The 18,849-nt window shown below is 50.1% G+C and overlaps 1 protein-coding gene across 1 annotated transcript in view; it reads left to right on the forward strand.

Moving 5' to 3' along the window:
* LOC106595591 (glutamate receptor-interacting protein 1) overlaps nucleotides 1–18,849 on the forward strand; it is a 431,870-nt gene that overhangs the window by 391,019 nt on the left and 22,002 nt on the right. The window contains 1 exon segment of the mRNA XM_045722404.1: nucleotides 1,339–1,554. Coding sequence (XP_045578360.1) covers nucleotides 1,339–1,554 — 216 coding nt within the window.

Below are 18,849 nucleotides of genomic sequence, written 5' to 3' on the forward strand. Positions count from 1 at the left end.
ATAGTACAAACAGAGCACTCACTGGTGTTAAAGACCATCACACATTACATAGTACAAACAGAGCACTCACTGGTGTTAAATACCATCACACATACACTTACATAGTACAAACAGAGCACTCACTGGTGTTAAATACCATCACACATGACATAGTACAAACAGAGCACTCACTGGTGTTAAATACCATCACACAGTACACATTACATAGTACAAACAGAGCACTCACTGGGGTCAAAGACCATCACACATGACATAGTACAAACAGAGCACTCACTGGGGTCAAAGACCATCACACATGACATAGTACAAACAGAGCACTCATTGAGGTCAAGGTTCAGGTAACATGTTGTACATTCTAGGTCATCTACATAACAACGTACTATAACCTAATAGGCCTGTCAATGCAATCTACACACAACATGTTAGTTATATATGCTGTGCTGTACTCTACCATGTACACACACTGTGTACCACACGCACACACACATCACCCATATCAACACACCTCATCACAGTGGATGAAATAGTATTTCAACACAGTCAGACTATTCCCAGATCACTTGTTGTGTTGGTATAGGCTGCCAAATGGATTCAATACAGACAATTTACAGCAGATATGGTCCCACTACAGAAGACAATTTGTTCTTATCTTGAGCTGCGCTTATTTCTGCTGAACTACAGTGAGATTGATTTAGAAGTTGTCTGGAAACGGCTGTGAGGGAAAAATAACAGATTGTATTAGCATTTCTTCCTCTGCTTGTCTCTCTCTCTCTCTCTCTCTCTCTCTCTCTCTCTCTCCGCTCTCTCTCTCTCTCTCTCGCTCTTCTCACACTACACCTCCCATTCTCTCTCTCTCTCTCTCGCTCTCTCTCTCTCTCTCTCTCTCTCGCTCTTCTCCTCACACTACACCTCCCATTCTCTCTCTCTCTCGCTCTCTCTCGCTCTCTCGTTCTCTCTCTACCTTCTCTGACCCTCTTTCTCTCTCTCTCTCTCTCTCTCTCTCTCCTCTCTCTCTCTCTCTCTCTCTCTCTCTCTCTCTCTCTGACTCTCTTTCTCTCTCACTCTCTCTCTCTCTCTGAGCCTCTGTCTCTCTCTCTCTCTCTCTCTGACCCTCTCTCTCTCTCTCTCTCTCTCTCTCTTTCTCTGACCCTCTTTCTCTCTGTCTCTCTCTCTCTCTCTCTCTCTCTCTCTCTCTGACCCTCTCTCTGACTCTCTCTCTCTTTCTCTGAGCCTCTCTCTCTCTCTGGCCCTCGCCTCACCATTTCCCTTCGTTTCACACTTTCTCCCTTCACATTTTCTCATATTCTCTCTCCCCCTCTCTCTCCCTCCCTCCTCTAGTGGCCAGTCCCAAGCAGCCGTCGGTGTCTGGTCATCTCAGTGATGTGATGCTGAGTGATGTGGAGGACGAGGCAGGGTTAGGCGGGCTGGGAGGCCAGGCAGAGAGCCAGAAACTTGGGAAGCTCTCTGACCTCTACTCCACCACCATCCCCTCTGTGGACTCAGCCGTGGAGTCCTGGGACGGCTCGGCCATAGACACCACCTTCAACACCCAGGGTGAGAGGAAAGAGAGAGAGAGTGTGTGTGTGTGTGTGTGTGTGTGTGTGTGTGTGTGTGTGTGTGTGTGTGTGTGTGTGTGTGTGTGTGTGTGTGTGTGTGTGTGTGTGTGTGTGTGTGTGTGTGTGTGTGTGTGTGTGCGTGCGTGCGTGCACATATGTGGCATGTGTGTCCCTGACAGTTACAGACATTGAGGGACAGACAGAATGGGAGGCTCACATCTTTTTACTACACCAGTGTCCAAAAACACAACACTAATAAAACAAACCATTACTGTCCATCACCATAGCAACATCCACAGCAGTTGTCCAAAACAACAGACTTTAGAGAATACAGCTCACGTTGCCAGTACATCCTTCCTGATTCCTAGAGGGCAATTTATATCAGAGCATTCATTATGCATTATACAGCTGTGGGCGAGGCAACGTGCGGATTGGCTGGAAGAGGAAATAATTGGCTAATGGATCTAGGGATGCCCATAACCATTATAATGGTAGAATGGTCCCCACAGCAATGATGTGCTGGATTTACAATTAGTCTCCTCCTAACACAGTAAGGCCTCTTAGTTAACTATAATCACCCTGAGTAGGGAGAGAACACACACACACACACACACACACACACACACACACACACACACACACACACACACACACACACACACACACACTACGAGCGAAAACACACACACATACACACTATGAGCGAAAACACACACACACACACACACATACACACTATGAGCGAAAACATACACACATACGGCTCTGGTCGAATGTAGTGCAATATATAGGGAATAGGGTGCCATTTGGGATGCATTCAAAACATTATCCAACATGTGCTAGAATGAATGAGGAACCATGCTGGTCCTTTTACTATGAGGAGAACCATGCTGGTCCTATTAGGAGATTTACTATGAGGAGAACCATACTGGTCCTTTTACTATGAGGAGAACCATGCTGGTCCTATTAGGAGATTTACTATGAGGAGAACCATACTGGTCCTTTTTTACTATGAGGAGAACCATGCTGGTCCTATTAATTATTATGAGGAGAACCATGCTGGTCCTATTAGGAGATTTACTATGAGGAGAACCATACTGGTCCTATTTAGGAGATTTACTATGAGGGGAACCATGCTGGTCCTATTTACTATGAGGAGAACAGTGCTATTAGGAGATGTACTATGAGGAGAACCATGCTGGTCCTATTAGGAGATTTACTATGAGAGGAACCATACTGGTCCTATTCAGAGATTTACTATGAGGAGAACAGTGCTATTAGGAGATGTACTATGAGGAGAACCATGCTGGTCCTATTAGGAGATTTACTATGAGGAGAACCATGCTGGTCCTATTAGGATATTTACTATGAGGAGAACCATACTGGTCCTATTAGGAGATGTACTATGAGGAGAAAATCCATACGCTAGCTATTGTGATTGTATTATTTTATATCCCATCCATTATATCGAAAGGCAGAAGGACGAGGAATCTGTTTATTGTTAATCAATATATACATCCGTATGCTGTACTTGTATTTCACATATGGCTATCATGTCATCCATCTAATGTCCCATAGGAGGAATGATCATCCATCTAATGACCCATAGGAGGAATGATAATCCATCTAATGTCCCATAGGAGGAATGATCATCCATCTAATGTCCCATAGGAGGAATGATAATCCATCTAATGTCCCATAGGAGGAATGATCATCCATCTAATGTCCCATAGGAGGAATGATCATCCATCTAATGACCCAGAGGAGGAATGATCATCCATCTAATGTCCCATAGGAGGAATGTTCATCCATCTAATGTCCCATAGGAGGAATGATAATCCATCTAATGTCCCATAGGAGGAATGTTCATCCATCTAATGTCCCATAGGAGGAATGATCATCATGTCATCCATCTAATGTCCCATAGGAGGAATGATCATCATGTCATCCATCTTATGTCCCATAGGAGGAATGATCATCCATCTAATGTCCCATAGGAGGAATGATCATCCATCTAATGACCCATAGGAGGAATGATCATCCATCTAATGACCCATAGGAGGAATGATAATCCATCTAATGTCCCATAGGAGGAATGATCATCCATCTAATGTCCCATAGGAGGAATGATCATCCATCTAATGACCCATAGGAGGAATGATCATCCATCTAATGTCCCATAGGAGGAATGATCATCCATCTAATGTCCCATAGGAGGAATGATCATCCATCTAATGTCCCATAGGAGGAATGATCATCATGTCATCCATCTGATGTCCCGTAGGAGGAATGATCATCCATCTAATGTCCCATAGGAGGAATGATCATCCATCTAATGTCCCATAGGAGGAATGATCATCCATCTAATGTCCCGTAGGAGGAATGATCATCCATCTAATGTCCCATAGGAGGAATGATCATCCATCTAATGTCCCATAGGAGGAATGATCATCATGTCATCCATCTAATGTCCCATAGGAGGAATGATCATCCATCTAATGTCCCATAGGAGGAATGAGCTTTGCTGTGCCAAGGCCTATAGAACCAGAAGAAAGGCATTGGCAGGTCTAGAGTTGTTGCTGCCTCGGTGTGTATGTGTCTGTGTGTGTCTGTGTGTGTGTGCTCCCTTGTGGCTCCCTTGTAGCTCCCTTGTATATCCCTTGTGGCTCCCTTGTGGCTCCCTTGTGGCTCCCTTGCGGCTCCCTTGCGGCTCCCTTGCGGCTCCCTTGTGGCTCCCTTGTGGCCCCCTTGTAGCCCCCTTGTAGCACCATGTGGACTCAGCTCTAGCATAAATCATAGATGTTTACACAGGTAGAGCTAGATCACACACAGGGAATAGAAACTCCACCAGCTCTACATTATTGATGAAACACAGCAGCAGAATAGAGCCGCAGCAGCCAAACAGTCAGATGCCTTTGTTTATCTCAATATCAGACCAGAGAGAGAGAGAGAGAAAAGAGAGAGAGAGAGAGAGAGAGAGAGAGAGAGAGAGAGAGAGAGAGAGAGAGAGAGAGAGAGAGAGAGAGAAAGAGAGAGAGAGAGAGAGAGAGATCCACTAATAATAAAAACTCAAAAAGAGCAATTAAGTTTTGGAAACATCTAAAATACAGTGACCCCCTCTCATATCACTACCAAGCCCTGCAATGCCAAGAGCTGAGCAAAGAAAAGAGTCCCCTCATCCAGCTGGTCCTGGGGCTGAGTTCACAAACCTGTTCTACTAACACACTGAAGCCTCAGGACCAGAACATCCAATCAATCAGAATAAACCAAATTACAACACAGTCAAAACAAAACTACATTGTTTACTGGAAAACACAAGCACAAGGCAAAATGCAGTGCTATCTGGCCCTAAATCCACAGTACACCGTGGCTAAATATTTGACCATGGTTACTGATCAAAACCTTAGAAAAACCTTGACAAAGTACAGGCACTAGTGAGCACAGCCTTGCCATTGAGAAGGGTAGACACAGGAAAACCTGGCTCCCTGTAGAGGAAAGGCTGTGCAACCACTGCACAACAGCAGAACCTGAGACGGAGCTGCATTTCCTGACAAAATGTCAAAAATATAAAACAATTAGAGAGTGTCATTTCCCCAAATTTGAAACCCTTATTCAAGGTTTCAAAGACCTCTCTGATGAGGATAGGCTACCCGTCCTGTTGGGGGAGGATGCAGAGAGCTGTGGGTTGGCAGCGCACTACATTGCTGCCTGCCATAAGATGAGGGACAGTGTCTGACAGACCAATCAACCTGCACATGTCCTCTACTGTATGCTTATTGTTATTGTTGAATGTGGTTATTCTGACCCTTGGTTATTGTTGTTACTGTTGTCCCGTTGACAATTTTGATTCTCATTATTTTCATATTGTAAATATCCAAAATAAGCTTTGGCAACATGTGCATTGTTACGTCATGCCAATAAAGAAAATTGAATTGAATTGAAATTGAAATTGAAATTGAGAGAGAGAGAGAGAGAGTCATGCTCAACATGAGTTCCTGATATATTCATATTTTTTGGTTTTTAGAATGAGATAAACACTCTAATCGAAAAAGAATTCCAGACAAGTGATGAACAACAACTCTATTCATTCAGAATAGAAAAAGTAACTTTGCACCTCAAGTTAAGAAGCTTTGACTCTAGCTAGCTAGCTACACAACAAAGAACTAGCCAGCAGACTAACAAGCTGCCATGGATACCATGAGGGATGAGTTCACCAGACTGGAGGGGGAGGTGGTCCTCCTCACCACCATGGATACCATGAGGGATGAGTTCACCAGACTGGAGGGGGAGGTGGTCCTCCTCACCACCATGGATACCATGAGGGATGAGTTCACCAGACTGGAGGGGGAGGTGGTCCTCCTCACCACCATGGATACCATGAGGGATGAGTTCACCAGACTGGAAGGGGGAGGTGGCCCTCCTCACCACCATGGATACCATGAGGGATGAGTTCACCAGACTGGAGGGGGAGGTGGTCCTCCTCACCACCATGGATACCATGAGGGATGAGTTCACCAGACTGGAGGGGAGGTGGTCCTCCTCACCACCATGGATACCATGAGGGATGAGTTCACCAGACTGGAGGGGGAGGTGGTCCTCCTCACCACCATGGATACCATGAGGGATGAGTTCACCAGACTGGAGGGGGAGGTGGTCCTCCTCACCGCCATGGATACCATGAGGGATGAGTTCACCAGACTGGAGGGGGAGGTGGTCCTCCTCACCACCATGGATACCATGAGGGATGAGTTCACCAGACTGGAGGGGGGAGGTGGTCCTCCTCACCACCATGGATACCATGAGGGATGAGTTCACCAGACTGGAGGGGGAGGTGGTCCTCCTCACCACCATGGATACCATGAGGGATGAGTTCACCAGACTGGAGGGGGAGGTGGCCCTCCTCACCACCATGGATACCATGAGGGATGAGTTCACCAGACTGGAGGGGGAGGTGGCCCTCCTCACCACCATGGATACCATGAGGGATGAGTTCACCAGACTGGAGGGGAGGTGGTCCTCCTCACCACCATGGATACCATGAGGGGATGAGTTCACCAGACTGGAGGGGGGAGGTGGTCCTCCTCACCACCATGGATACCATGAGGGATGAGTTCACCAGACTGGAGGGGGAGGTGGTCCTCCTCACCACCATGGATACCATGAGGGATGAGTTCACCAGACTGGAGGGGGAGGTGGTCCTCCTCACCACCATGGATACCATGAGGGATGAGTTCACCAGACTGGAGGGGGAGGTGGTCCTCCTCACCACCATGGATACCATGAGGGATGAGTTCACCAGACTGGAGGGGGAGGTGGTCCTCCTCACCACCATGGATACCATGAGGGATGAGTTCACCAGACTGGAGGGGAGGTGGTCCTCCTCACCACCATGGATACCATGAGGGATGAGTTCACCAGACTGGAGGGGGAGGTGGTCCTCCTCACCACCATGGATACCATGAGGGATGAGTTCACCAGACTGGAGGGGGAGGTGGTCCTCCTCACCACCATGGATACCATGAGGGATGAGTTCACCAGACTGGAGGGGGAGGTGGTCCTCCTCACCACCATGGATACCATGAGGGATGAGTTCACCAGACTGGAGGGGGAGGTGGTCCTCCTCACCACCATGGATACCATGAGGGATGAGTTCACCAGACTGGAGGGGGAGGTGGTCCTCCTCACCACCATGGATACCATGAGGGATGAGTTCACCAGACTGGAGGGGGAGGTGGTCCTCCTCACCACCATGGATACCATGAGGGATGAGTTCACCAGACTGGAAGGGGAGGTGGTCCTCCTCACCACCATGGATACCATGAGGGATGAGTTCACCAGACTGGAGGGGGAGGTGGTCCTCCTCACCACCATGGATACCATGAGGGATGAGTTCACCAGACTGGAGGGGGGAGGTGGTCCTCCTCACCACCATGGATACCATGAGGGATGAGTTCACCAGACTGGAGGGGGAGGTGGCCCTCCTCACCACCATGGATACCATGAGGGGATGAGTTCACCAGACTGGAGGGGAGGTGGTCCTCCTCACCACCATGGATACCATGAGGGATGAGTTCACCAGACTGGAGGGGGGAGGTGGTCCTCCTCACCACCATGGATACCATGAGGGATGAGTTCACCAGACTGGAGGGGGAGGTGGTCCTCCTCACCACCATGGATACCATGAGGGATGAGTTCACCAGACTGGAGGGGAGGTGGTCCTCCTCACCACCATGGATACCATGAGGGATGAGTTCACCAGACTGGAGGGGGAGGTGGTCCTCCTCACCACCATGGATACCATGAGGGATGAGTTCACCAGACTGGAGGGGGAGGTGGTCCTCCTCACCACCATGGATACCATGAGGATGAGACCCCACTGGAGGGGGAGGTGGTCCTCCTCACCACCATGGATACCATGAGGGATGAGTTCACCAGACTGGAGGGGGAGGTGGTCCTGCTCAGGGAGAGCAAACAGCAACATTCTCCTTCAGCAATGAAGGTGTAAATTTGGCCGTTTGGAACATAAACTTCATATTTGACAAATTAGTCTCCTTGGCTAATCTAAAGAAGCATAAGAGCAAAACAGAAATAACAGATAATGAAAAATGGTTTGATAATGATTGCAAAAATCTAAGAAAGTCATTGAGGGATATATCTAATCAAAAACACAGAGAACCAGACAATAAAAATATACACCTTCAATATGGGGAAACACTGAAGCAATACAAACACACCCTAAGAACCAAAAAGGAACAGCACATTAGAAATCAGCTGGATGGAACTGAGGAATCCATAGAATCAAACCACTTCTGGGAGAATTGGAATAAATTAAACAAACCTCATCAGGAGGAATTGGCTCTCCAAAATGGGGATATGTGGAGAAATCACTTTGCAAACCTCTACAGCTTTATAGCAAAGAGCCCAGAACAAAAAGATATACAAGAAAAATTACAAATCCTTAAATCAGCAGTCAAAGACTATCAGAATTATGTGGATACTCCAATTACAGAAGAATAATTATTGGAAAAACTATGCACACGCCAACCCAAAAAGGTCTGTGGTGCTGATGGTATTTTAAATGAAATGATCAAATATACAGACCACAAATTCAAATTGGCTATACTCAAACTCTTCGACATTATCCTCACTGCAGGTATTTTCCCCGATATTTGGAACCAGGGATTGATCACCCCAATCTATAAAAATGGAGACGAATTTGACCCAAATAATTACAGAGGAATTTGCGTTAACAGCAACTTGGGGGAAATTCTCTGCAGTATCATAAATAGCAGACTGCATCACTTCCTTGACGAACACAACGTCCTGAGCAGAAGCCAGATTGGATTTCTACAAAATGATCATACAACAGACCACATTTCCACCCTCCACACTCTGACAAACAAGTAAACCAAAACAAAGGCAAAATCTACTCGTGTTTTGTAGATTTCAAGAAAGCATTTGATTCAATTTGGCACAAGGGTCTTTTTTAATAAACTAATAGAAAGTGGTATTTGAGGGAAAACATATGATGTTATTAAATCAGTGTACACTAAAAACAAATGTGCTGTTAAAATTGGTAACAAGCAAACAGACTTCTTCTCTCAGGGACGGGGAGTGAAACAGGGCTGTCCAATAAGTCCAACACTATTTAACATCTACATTAATTACTTGGTAAAAACATTAGAAGAATCGGCAGCACCTGGTCTCACCCTGCACAACACTGATATCAAGTGTCTGCTGTATGCAGATGACCTGGTGCTGCTGTCTCCCACTAAAGAGGGTCTGCTGTAGACAGATGACCTGGTGCTGCTGTCTCCCACTAAAGAGGGTCTGCTGTAGACAGATGACCTGGTGCTGCTGTCTCCCACTAAAGAGGGTCTGCTGTAAACAGATGACCTGGTGCTGCTGTCTCCCACTAAAGAGGGTCTGCTGTAGACAGATGACCTGGTGCTGCTGTCTCCCACTAAAGAGGGGTTACAGCAGCACCTAGATCGTCTTCACAGGTTCTGTCAGTCCTGAGCTCTGACCGTTCATCACAGGTTCTGTCACACCTGGGCTCTGACCGTTAACCACAGGTTCTGTCAGACCTGGGCTCTGACCGTTAACCACAGGTTCTGTCTGGACTCTGACCGTTAATCACAGGTTCTGTCTGGGCTCTGACCGTTAATCACAGGTTCTGTCTGGGCTCTGACCGTTAACCACAGGTTCTGTTAGACCTGGGCTCTGACCGTTAACCACAGGTTCTGTTAGACCTGGGCTCTGACCGTTAATCACAGGTTCTGTCTGGGCTCTGACAGTTAATCACAGGTTCTGTCAGACCTGGGCTCTGACCGTTAACCACAGGTTCTGTCAGTCCTGGGCTCTGACCGTTAACCACAGGTTCTGTTAGACCTGGGCTCTGACCGTTAATCACAGGTTCTGTCTGGGCTCTGACCGTTAATCACAGGTTCTGTCAGACCTGGGCTCTGATCGTTAATCACTTGTTCTGTCTGGGCTCTGACCGTTAATCACAGGTTCTGTCAGACCTGGGCTCTGACCGTTAATCACAGGTTCTGTCTGGGCTCTGACCGTTAACCACAGGTTCTGTCTGGACTCTGACCGTTAACCACAGGTTCTGTCAGTCCTGGGCTCTGACCGTTAATCACAGGTTCTGTCTGGGCTCTGACAGTTAATCACAGGTTCTGTCAGACCTGGGCTCTGACCGTTAACCACAGGTTCTGTCTGACCTGGGCTCTGACCGTTAACCACAGGTTCTGTTAGACCTGGGCTCTGACCGTTAACCACAGGTTCTGTCAGACCTGGGCTCTGACCGTTAACCACAGGTTCTGTCAGACCTGGGCTCTGACCGTTAACCACAGGTTCTGTTAGACCTGGGCTCTGACCGTTAATCACAGGTTCTGTCTGGGCTCTGACCGTTAATCACAGTTTCTGTCAGACCTGGGCTCTGACCGTTAACCACAGGTTCTGTCTGGGCTCTGACCGTTAACCACAGGTTCTGTCTGAACTCTGACCGTTAACCACAGGTTCTGTCAGACCTGGGCTCTGACCGTTAACCACAGGTTCTGTCTGACCTGGGCTCTGACCATTAATCACAGGTTCTGTCTGGGCTCTGACCGTTAATCACAGGTTCTGTCAGACCTGGGCTCTGACCGTTAACCACAGGTTCTGTTAGACCTGGGCTCTGACCGTTCATCACAGGTTCTGTCTGACCTGGGCTCTGACCGTTCATCACAGGTTCTGTCTGGGCTCTGACCGTTAACCACAGGTTCTGTCTGGGCTCTGACCGTTAATTCCAGGTTCTGTCAGACCTGGGCTCTGACCGTTAATCACAGGTTCTGTCAGACCTGGGCTCTGACCGTTAACCACAGGTTCTGTCAGACCTGGGCTCTGACCGTTAATCACAGGTTCTGTCTGGGCTCTGACCGTTAATCACATGTTCTGTCTGGGCTCTGACCGTTAACCACAGGTTCTGTCTGGACTCTGACCGTTAACCACAGGTTGTGTCAGTCCTGGGCTCTGACCGTTAATCACAGGTTCTGTCTGGGCTCTGACAGTTAATCACAGGTTCTGTCAGACCTGGGCTCTGACCGTTAACCACAGGTTCTGTCTGACCTGGGCTCTGACCGTTAACCACAGGTTCTGTTAGACCTGGGCTCTGACCGTTAACCACAGGTTCTGTCAGACCTGGGCTCTGACCGTTAACCATAGGTTCTGTCAGACCTGGGCTCTGACCGTTAACCACAGGTTCTGTCTGGGCTCTGACCGTTAATCACAGGTTCTGTCAGACCTGGGCTCTGACCGTTAACCACAGGTTCTGTCAGACCTGGGCTCTGACCGTTAATCACAGGTTCTGTCAGACCTGGGCTCTGACCGTTAACCACAGGTTCTGTCTGGGCTCTGACCGTTAACCACAGGTTCTGTCAGACCTGGGCTCTGACCGTTAACCACAGGTTCTGTCTGACCTGGGCTCTGACCATTAATCACAGGTTCTGTCTGGGCTCTGACCGTTAATCACAGGTTCTGTCAGTCCTGGGCTCTGACCGTTAATCACAGGTTCTGTCAGACCTGGGCTCTGACCGTTAATCACAGGTTCTGTCAGACCTGGGCTCTGACCGTTCATCACAGGTTCTGTCAGACCTGGACTCTGACCGTTAACCACAGGTTCTGTCAGACCTGGGCTCTGACCGTTAACCACAGGTTCTGTCAGACCTGGGCTCTGACCGTTAACCACAGGTTCTGTCAGTCCTGGGCTCTGACCGTTAATCACAGGTTCTGTCAGACCTGGGCTCTGACCGTTAATCACAGGTTCTGTCAGACCTGGGCTCCTGTCCGTTAACCACAGGTTCTGTCAGTCCTGGGCTCTGACCGTTAACCACAGGTTCTGTCAGACCTGGGCTCTGACCGTTAATCACAGGTTCTGTCAGTCCTGGGCTCTGACCGTTCATCACAGGTTCTGTCAGACCTGGCCTCTGACCGTTAACCACAGGTTCTGTCAGACCTGGGCTCTGACCGTTAATCACAGGTTCTGTCAGTCCTGGGCTCTGACCGTTCATCACAGGTTCTGTCAGACCTGGCCTCTGACCGTTAATCACAGGTTCTGTCAGACCTGGGCTCTGACCGTTAACCACAGGTTCTGTCAGACCTGGGCTCTGACCGTTAACCACAGGTTCTGTCAGACCTGGGCTCTGACCGTTAACCACAGGTTCTGTCAGTCCTGGGCTCTGACCGTTAATCACAGGTTCTGTCAGACCTGGGCTCTGACCGTTAATCACAGGTTCTGTCAGACCTGGGCTCTGACCGTTAATCACAGGTTCTGTCAGACCTGGCCTCTGACCGTTAACCACAGGTTCTGTCAGACCTGGGCTCTGACCGTTAATCACAGGTTCTGTCAGACCTGGGCTCTGACCGTTAACCACAGGTTCTGTCAGTCCTGGGCTCTGACCGTTAACCACAGGTTCTGTCAGACCTGGGCTCTGACCGTTAATCACAGGTTCTGTCAGTCCTGGGCTCTGACCGTTAACCACAGGTTCTGTCAGACCTGGGCTCTGACCGTTAATCACAGGTTCTGTCAGACCTGGGCTCTGACCGTTAACCACAGGTTCTGTCAGACCTGGGCTCTGACCGTTAATCACAGGTTCTGTCAGTCCTGGACTCTGACCGTTAACCACAGGTTCTGTTAGACCTGGGCTCTGACCGTTAATCACAGGTTCTGTCTGGGCTCTGACCGTTAATCACAGTTTCTGTCAGACCTGGCCTCTGACCGTTAATCACTTGTTCTGTCAGACCTGGGCTCTGACCGTTAACCACAGGTTCTGTCTGGGCTCTGACCGTTAACCACAGGTTCTGTCTGAACTCTGACCGTTAACCACAGGTTCTGTCAGACCTGGGCTCTGACCGTTAACCACAGGTTCTGTTAGACCTGGGCTCTGACCGTTAATCACAGGTTCTGTCTGGGCTCTGACCGTTAATCACAGGTTCTGTTAGACCTGGGCTCTGACTGTTAATCACAGGTTCTGTCAGACCTGGGCTCTGACCGTTAACCACAGGTTCTGTCTGGGCTCTGACCGTTAACCACAGGTTCTGTCAGACCTGGGCTCTGACCGTTCATCACAGGTTCTGTCAGACCTGGACTCTGACCGTTAACCACAGGTTCTGTCAGACCTGGGCTCTGACCGTTAACCACAGGTTCTGTCAGACCTGGGCTCTGACCGTTAACCACAGGTTCTGTCAGTCCTGGGCTCTGACCGTTAATCACAGGTTCTGTCAGACCTGGGCTCTGACCGTTAATCACAGGTTCTGTCAGACCTGGGCTCTGACCGTTAACCACAGGTTCTGTCAGTCCTGGGCTCTGACCGTTAACCACAGGTTCTGTCAGACCTGGGCTCTGACCGTTAATCACAGGTTCTGTCAGTCCTGGGCTCTGACCGTTCATCACAGGTTCTGTCAGACCTGGCCTCTGACCGTTAACCACAGGTTCTGTCAGACCTGGGCTCTGACCGTTAATCACAGGTTCTGTCAGTCCTGGGCTCTGACCGTTCATCACAGGTTCTGTCAGACCTGGCCTCTGACCGTTAATCACAGGTTCTGTCAGACCTGGGCTCTGACCGTTAACCACAGGTTCTGTCAGACCTGGGCTCTGACCGTTAACCACAGGTTCTGTCAGACCTGGGCTCTGACCGTTAACCACAGGTTCTGTCAGTCCTGGGCTCTGACCGTTAATCACAGGTTCTGTCAGACCTGGGCTCTGACCGTTAATCACAGGTTCTGTCAGACCTGGGCTCTGACCGTTAATCACAGGTTCTGTCAGACCTGGCCTCTGACCGTTAACCACAGGTTCTGTCAGACCTGGGCTCTGACCGTTAATCACAGGTTCTGTCAGACCTGGGCTCTGACCGTTAACCACAGGTTCTGTCAGTCCTGGGCTCTGACCGTTAACCACAGGTTCTGTCAGACCTGGGCTCTGACCGTTAATCACAGGTTCTGTCAGTCCTGGGCTCTGACCGTTAACCACAGGTTCTGTCAGACCTGGGCTCTGACCGTTAATCACAGGTTCTGTCAGACCTGGGCTCTGACCGTTAACCACAGGTTCTGTCAGACCTGGGCTCTGACCGTTAATCACAGGTTCTGTCAGTCCTGGACTCTGACCGTTAACCACAGGTTCTGTCTGGGCTCTGACCGTTAACCACAGGTTCTGTCTGAACTCTGACCGTTAACCACAGGTTCTGTCAGACCTGGGCTCTGACCGTTAACCACAGGTTCTGTTAGACCTGGGCTCTGACCGTTAATCACAGGTTCTGTCTGGGCTCTGACCGTTAACCACAGGTTCTGTCAGACCTGGGCTCTGACCGTTAACCACAGGTTCTGTCTGGGCTCTGACCGTTAACCACAGGTTCTGTCTGAACTCCGACCGTTAACCACAGGTTCTGTCAGACCTGGGCTCTGACCGTTAACCACAGGTTCTGTCTGACCTGGGCTCTGACCATTAATCACAGGTTCTGTCTGGGCTCTGACCGTTAATCACAGGTTCTGTCAGACCTGTGCTCTGACCGTTAACCACAGGTTCTGTTAGACCTGGGCTCTGACCGTTCATCACAGGTTCTGTCAGACCTGGGCTCTGACCGTTCATCACAGGTTCTGTCTGACCTGGGCTCTGACCGTTCATCACAGGTTCTGTCTGGGCTCTGACCGTTAACCACAGGTTCTGTCTGGGCTCTGACCGTTAATCACAGGTTCTGTCAGACCTGGGCTCTGACCGTTAACCACAGGTTCTGTCAGACCTGGGCTCTGACCGTTAACCACAGGTTCTGTCAGACCTGGGCTCTGACCGTTAACCACAGGTTCTGTCAGTCCTGGGCTCTGACCGTTAATCACAGGTTCTGTCAGACCTGGGCTCTGACCGTTAATCACAGGTTCTGTCAGACCTGGGCTCTGACCGTTAATCACAGGTTCTGTCAGACCTGGGCTCTGACCGTTAAGCACAGGTTCTGTCAGACCTGGGCTCTGACCGTTAACCACAGGTTCTGTCAGACCTGGGCTCTGACCGTTAACCACAGGTTCTGTCAGTCCTGGGCTCTGACCGTTAATCACAGGTTCTGTCAGACCTGGGCTCTGACCGTTAATCACAGGTTCTGTCAGACCTGGGCTCTGACCGTTAACCACAGGTTCTGTCAGTCCTGGGCTCTGACCGTTAATCACAGGTTCTGTCAGACCTGGGCTCTGACCGTTAACCACAGGTTCTGTCAGACCTGGGCTCTGACCGTTAATCACAGGTTCTGTCAGACCTGGGCTCTGACCGTTAATCACAGGTTCTGTCAGACCTGGGCTCTGACCGTTAACCACAGGTTCTGTCAGACCTGGCCTCTGACCGTTAACCACAGGTTCTGTCAGACCTGGGCTCTGACCGTTAACCACAGGTTCTGTCAGACCTGGGCTCTGACCGTTAATCACAGGTTCTGTCAGTCCTGGGCTCTGACCGTTAACCACAGGTTCTGTCAGACCTGGGCTCTGACCGTTAATCACAGGTTCTGTCAGTCCTGGGCTCTGACCGTTAACCACAGGTTCTGTCAGACCTGGGCTCTGACCGTTAATCACAGGTTCTGTCAGACCTGGGCTCTGACCGTTAACCACAGGTTCTGTCAGACCTGGGCTCTGACCGTTAATCACTTGTTCTGTCTGGGCTCTGACCGTTAATCACATGTTCTGTCAGACCTGGGCTCTGACCGTTAATCACAGGTTCTGTCTGGGCTCTGACCGTTAACCACAGGTTCTGTCTGGACTCTGACCGTTAACCACAGGTTCTGTCAGTCCTGGGCTCTGACCGTTAATCACAGGTTCTGTCTGGGCTCTGACAGTTAATCACAGGTTCTGTCAGACCTGGGCTCTGACCGTTAACCACAGGTTCTGTTAGACCTGGGCTCTGACCGTTAACCACAGGTTCTGTCAGACCTGGGCTCTGACCGTTAACCATAGGTTCTGTCAGACCTGGGCTCTGACCGTTAACCACAGGTTCTGTCTGGGCTCTGACCGTTAATCACAGGTTCTGTCAGACCTGGGCTCTGACCGTTAACCACAGGTTCTGTCAGACCTGGGCTCTGACCGTTAATCACAGGTTCTGTCAGACCTGGGCTCTGACCGTTAACCACAGGTTCTGTCTGGGCTCTGACCGTTAACCACAGGTTCTGTCAGACCTGGGCTCTGACCGTTAACCACAGGTTCTGTCTGACCTGGGCTCTGACCATTAATCACAGGTTCTGTCTGGGCTCTGACCGTTAATCACAGGTTCTGTCAGACCTGGGCTCTGACCGTTAACCACAGGTTCTGTTAGACCTGGGCTCTGACCGTTCATCACAGGTTCTGTCAGACCTGGGCTCTGACCGTTCATCACAGGTTCTGTCTGGGCTCTGACCGTTAATCACAGGTTCTGTCAGACCTGGGCTCTGACCGTTCATCACAGGTTCTGTCTGGGCTCTGACCGTTAACCACAGGTTCTGTCAGACCTGGGCTCTGACCGTTAATCACAGGTTCTGTCAGACCTGGGCTCTGACCGTTAATCACAGGTTCTGTCAGTCCTGGACTCTGACCGTTAACCACAGGTTCTGTCAGTCCTGGGCTCTGACCGTTAATCACAGGTTCTGTCAGACCTGGGCTCTGACCGTTAATCACAGGTTCTGTCAGACCTGGGCTCTGACCGTTAATCACAGGTTCTGTCAGACCTGGGCTCTGACCGTTAACCACAGGTTCTGTCAGACCTGGGCTCTGACCGTTAACCACAGGTTCTGTCAGACCTGGGCTCTGACCGTTAACCACAGGTTCTGTCAGTCCTGGGCTCTGACCGTTAATCACAGGTTCTGTCAGACCTGGGCTCTGACCGTTAATCACAGGTTCTGTCAGACCTGGGCTCTGACCGTTAACCACAGGTTCTGTCAGTCCTGGGCTCTGACCGTTAATCACAGGTTCTGTCAGACCTGGGCTCTGACCGTTAACCACAGGTTCTGTCAGACCTGGGCTCTGACCGTTAATCACAGGTTCTGTCAGACCTGGGCTCTGACCGTTAACCACAGGTTCTGTCAGTCCTGGGCTCTGACCGTTAACCACAGGTTCTGTCAGACCTGGGCTCTGACCGTTAACCACAGGTTCTGTCAGACCTGGGCTCTGACCGTTAACCACAGGTTCTGTCAGTCCTGGGCTCTGACCGTTAACCACAGGTTCTGTCAGACCTGGGCTCTGACCGTTAATCACAGGTTCTGTCAGTCCTGGGCTCTGACCGTTAACCACAGGTTCTGTCAGACCTGGGCTCTGACCGTTAATCACAGGTTCTGTCAGACCTGGGCTCTGACCGTTAACCACAGGTTCTGTCAGACCTGGGCTCTGACCGTTAATCACAGGTTCTGTCAGACCTGGGCTCTGACCGTTAATCACTTGTTCTGTCTGGACTCTGACCGTTAACCACAGGTTCTGTCAGTCCTGGGCTCTGACCGTTAATCACAGGTTCTGTCTGGGCTCTGACAGTTAATCACAGGTTCTGTCAGACCTGGGCTCTGACCGTTAACCACAGGTTCTGTTAGACCTGGGCTCTGACCGTTAACCACAGGTTCTGTCAGACCTGGGCTCTGACCGTTAACCATAGGTTCTGTCAGACCTGGGCTCTGACCGTTAACCACAGGTTCTGTCTGGGCTCTGACCGTTAATCACAGGTTCTGTCAGACCTGGGCTCTGACCGTTAACCACAGGTTCTGTCAGACCTGGGCTCTGACCGTTAATCACAGGTTCTGTCAGACCTGGGCTCTGACCGTTAACCACAGGTTCTGTCTGGGCTCTGACCGTTAACCACAGGTTCTGTCAGACCTGGGCTCTGACCGTTAACCACAGGTTCTGTCTGACCTGGGCTCTGACCATTAATCACAGGTTCTGTCTGGGCTCTGACCGTTAATCACAGGTTCTGTCAGACCTGGGCTCTGACCGTTAACCACAGGTTCTGTTAGACCTGGGCTCTGACCGTTCATCACAGGTTCTGTCAGACCTGGGCTCTGACCGTTCATCACAGGTTCTGTCAGACCTGGGCTCTGACCGTTAACCACAGGTTCTGTCTGGGCTCTGACCGTTAATCACAGGTTCTGTCAGACCTGGGCTCTGACCGTTAACCACAGGTTCTGTCAGACCTGGGCTCTGACCGTTAATCACAGGTTCTGTCAGACCTGGGCTCTGACCGTTAACCACAGGTTCTGTCTGGGCTCTGACCGTTAACCACAGGTTCTGTCAGACCTGGGCTCTGACCGTTAACCACAGGTTCTGTCTGACCTGGGCTCTGACCATTAATCACAGGTTCTGTCTGGGCTCTGACCGTTAATCACAGGTTCTGTCAGACCTGGGCTCTGACCGTTAACCACAGGTTCTGTTAGACCTGGGCTCTGACCGTTCATCACAGGTTCTGTCAGACCTGGGCTCTGACCGTTCATCACAGGTTCTGTCAGACCTGGGCTCTGACCGTTAACCACAGGTTCTGTCAGTCCTGGACTCTGACCGTTAACCACAGGTTCTGTCAGTCCTGGGCTCTGACCGTTCATCACAGGTTCTGTCTGGGCTCTGACCGTTAATCACAGGTTCTTTCAGACCTGGGCTCTGACCGTTAACCACAGGTTCTTTCAGACCTGGGCTCTGACCGTTAATCACAGGTTCTGTCAGACCTGGGCTCTGACCGTTAATCACAGGTTCTGTCAGACCTGGGCTCTGACCGTTAATCACAGGTTCTGTCAGACCTGGGCTCTGACCGTTAACCACAGGTTCTGTCAGACCT

The sequence above is a fragment of the Salmo salar genome, chromosome ssa07 (assembly GCF_905237065.1).
Source record: "Salmo salar chromosome ssa07, Ssal_v3.1, whole genome shotgun sequence".
Lineage (NCBI taxonomy): Eukaryota > Metazoa > Chordata > Actinopteri > Salmoniformes > Salmonidae > Salmo > Salmo salar.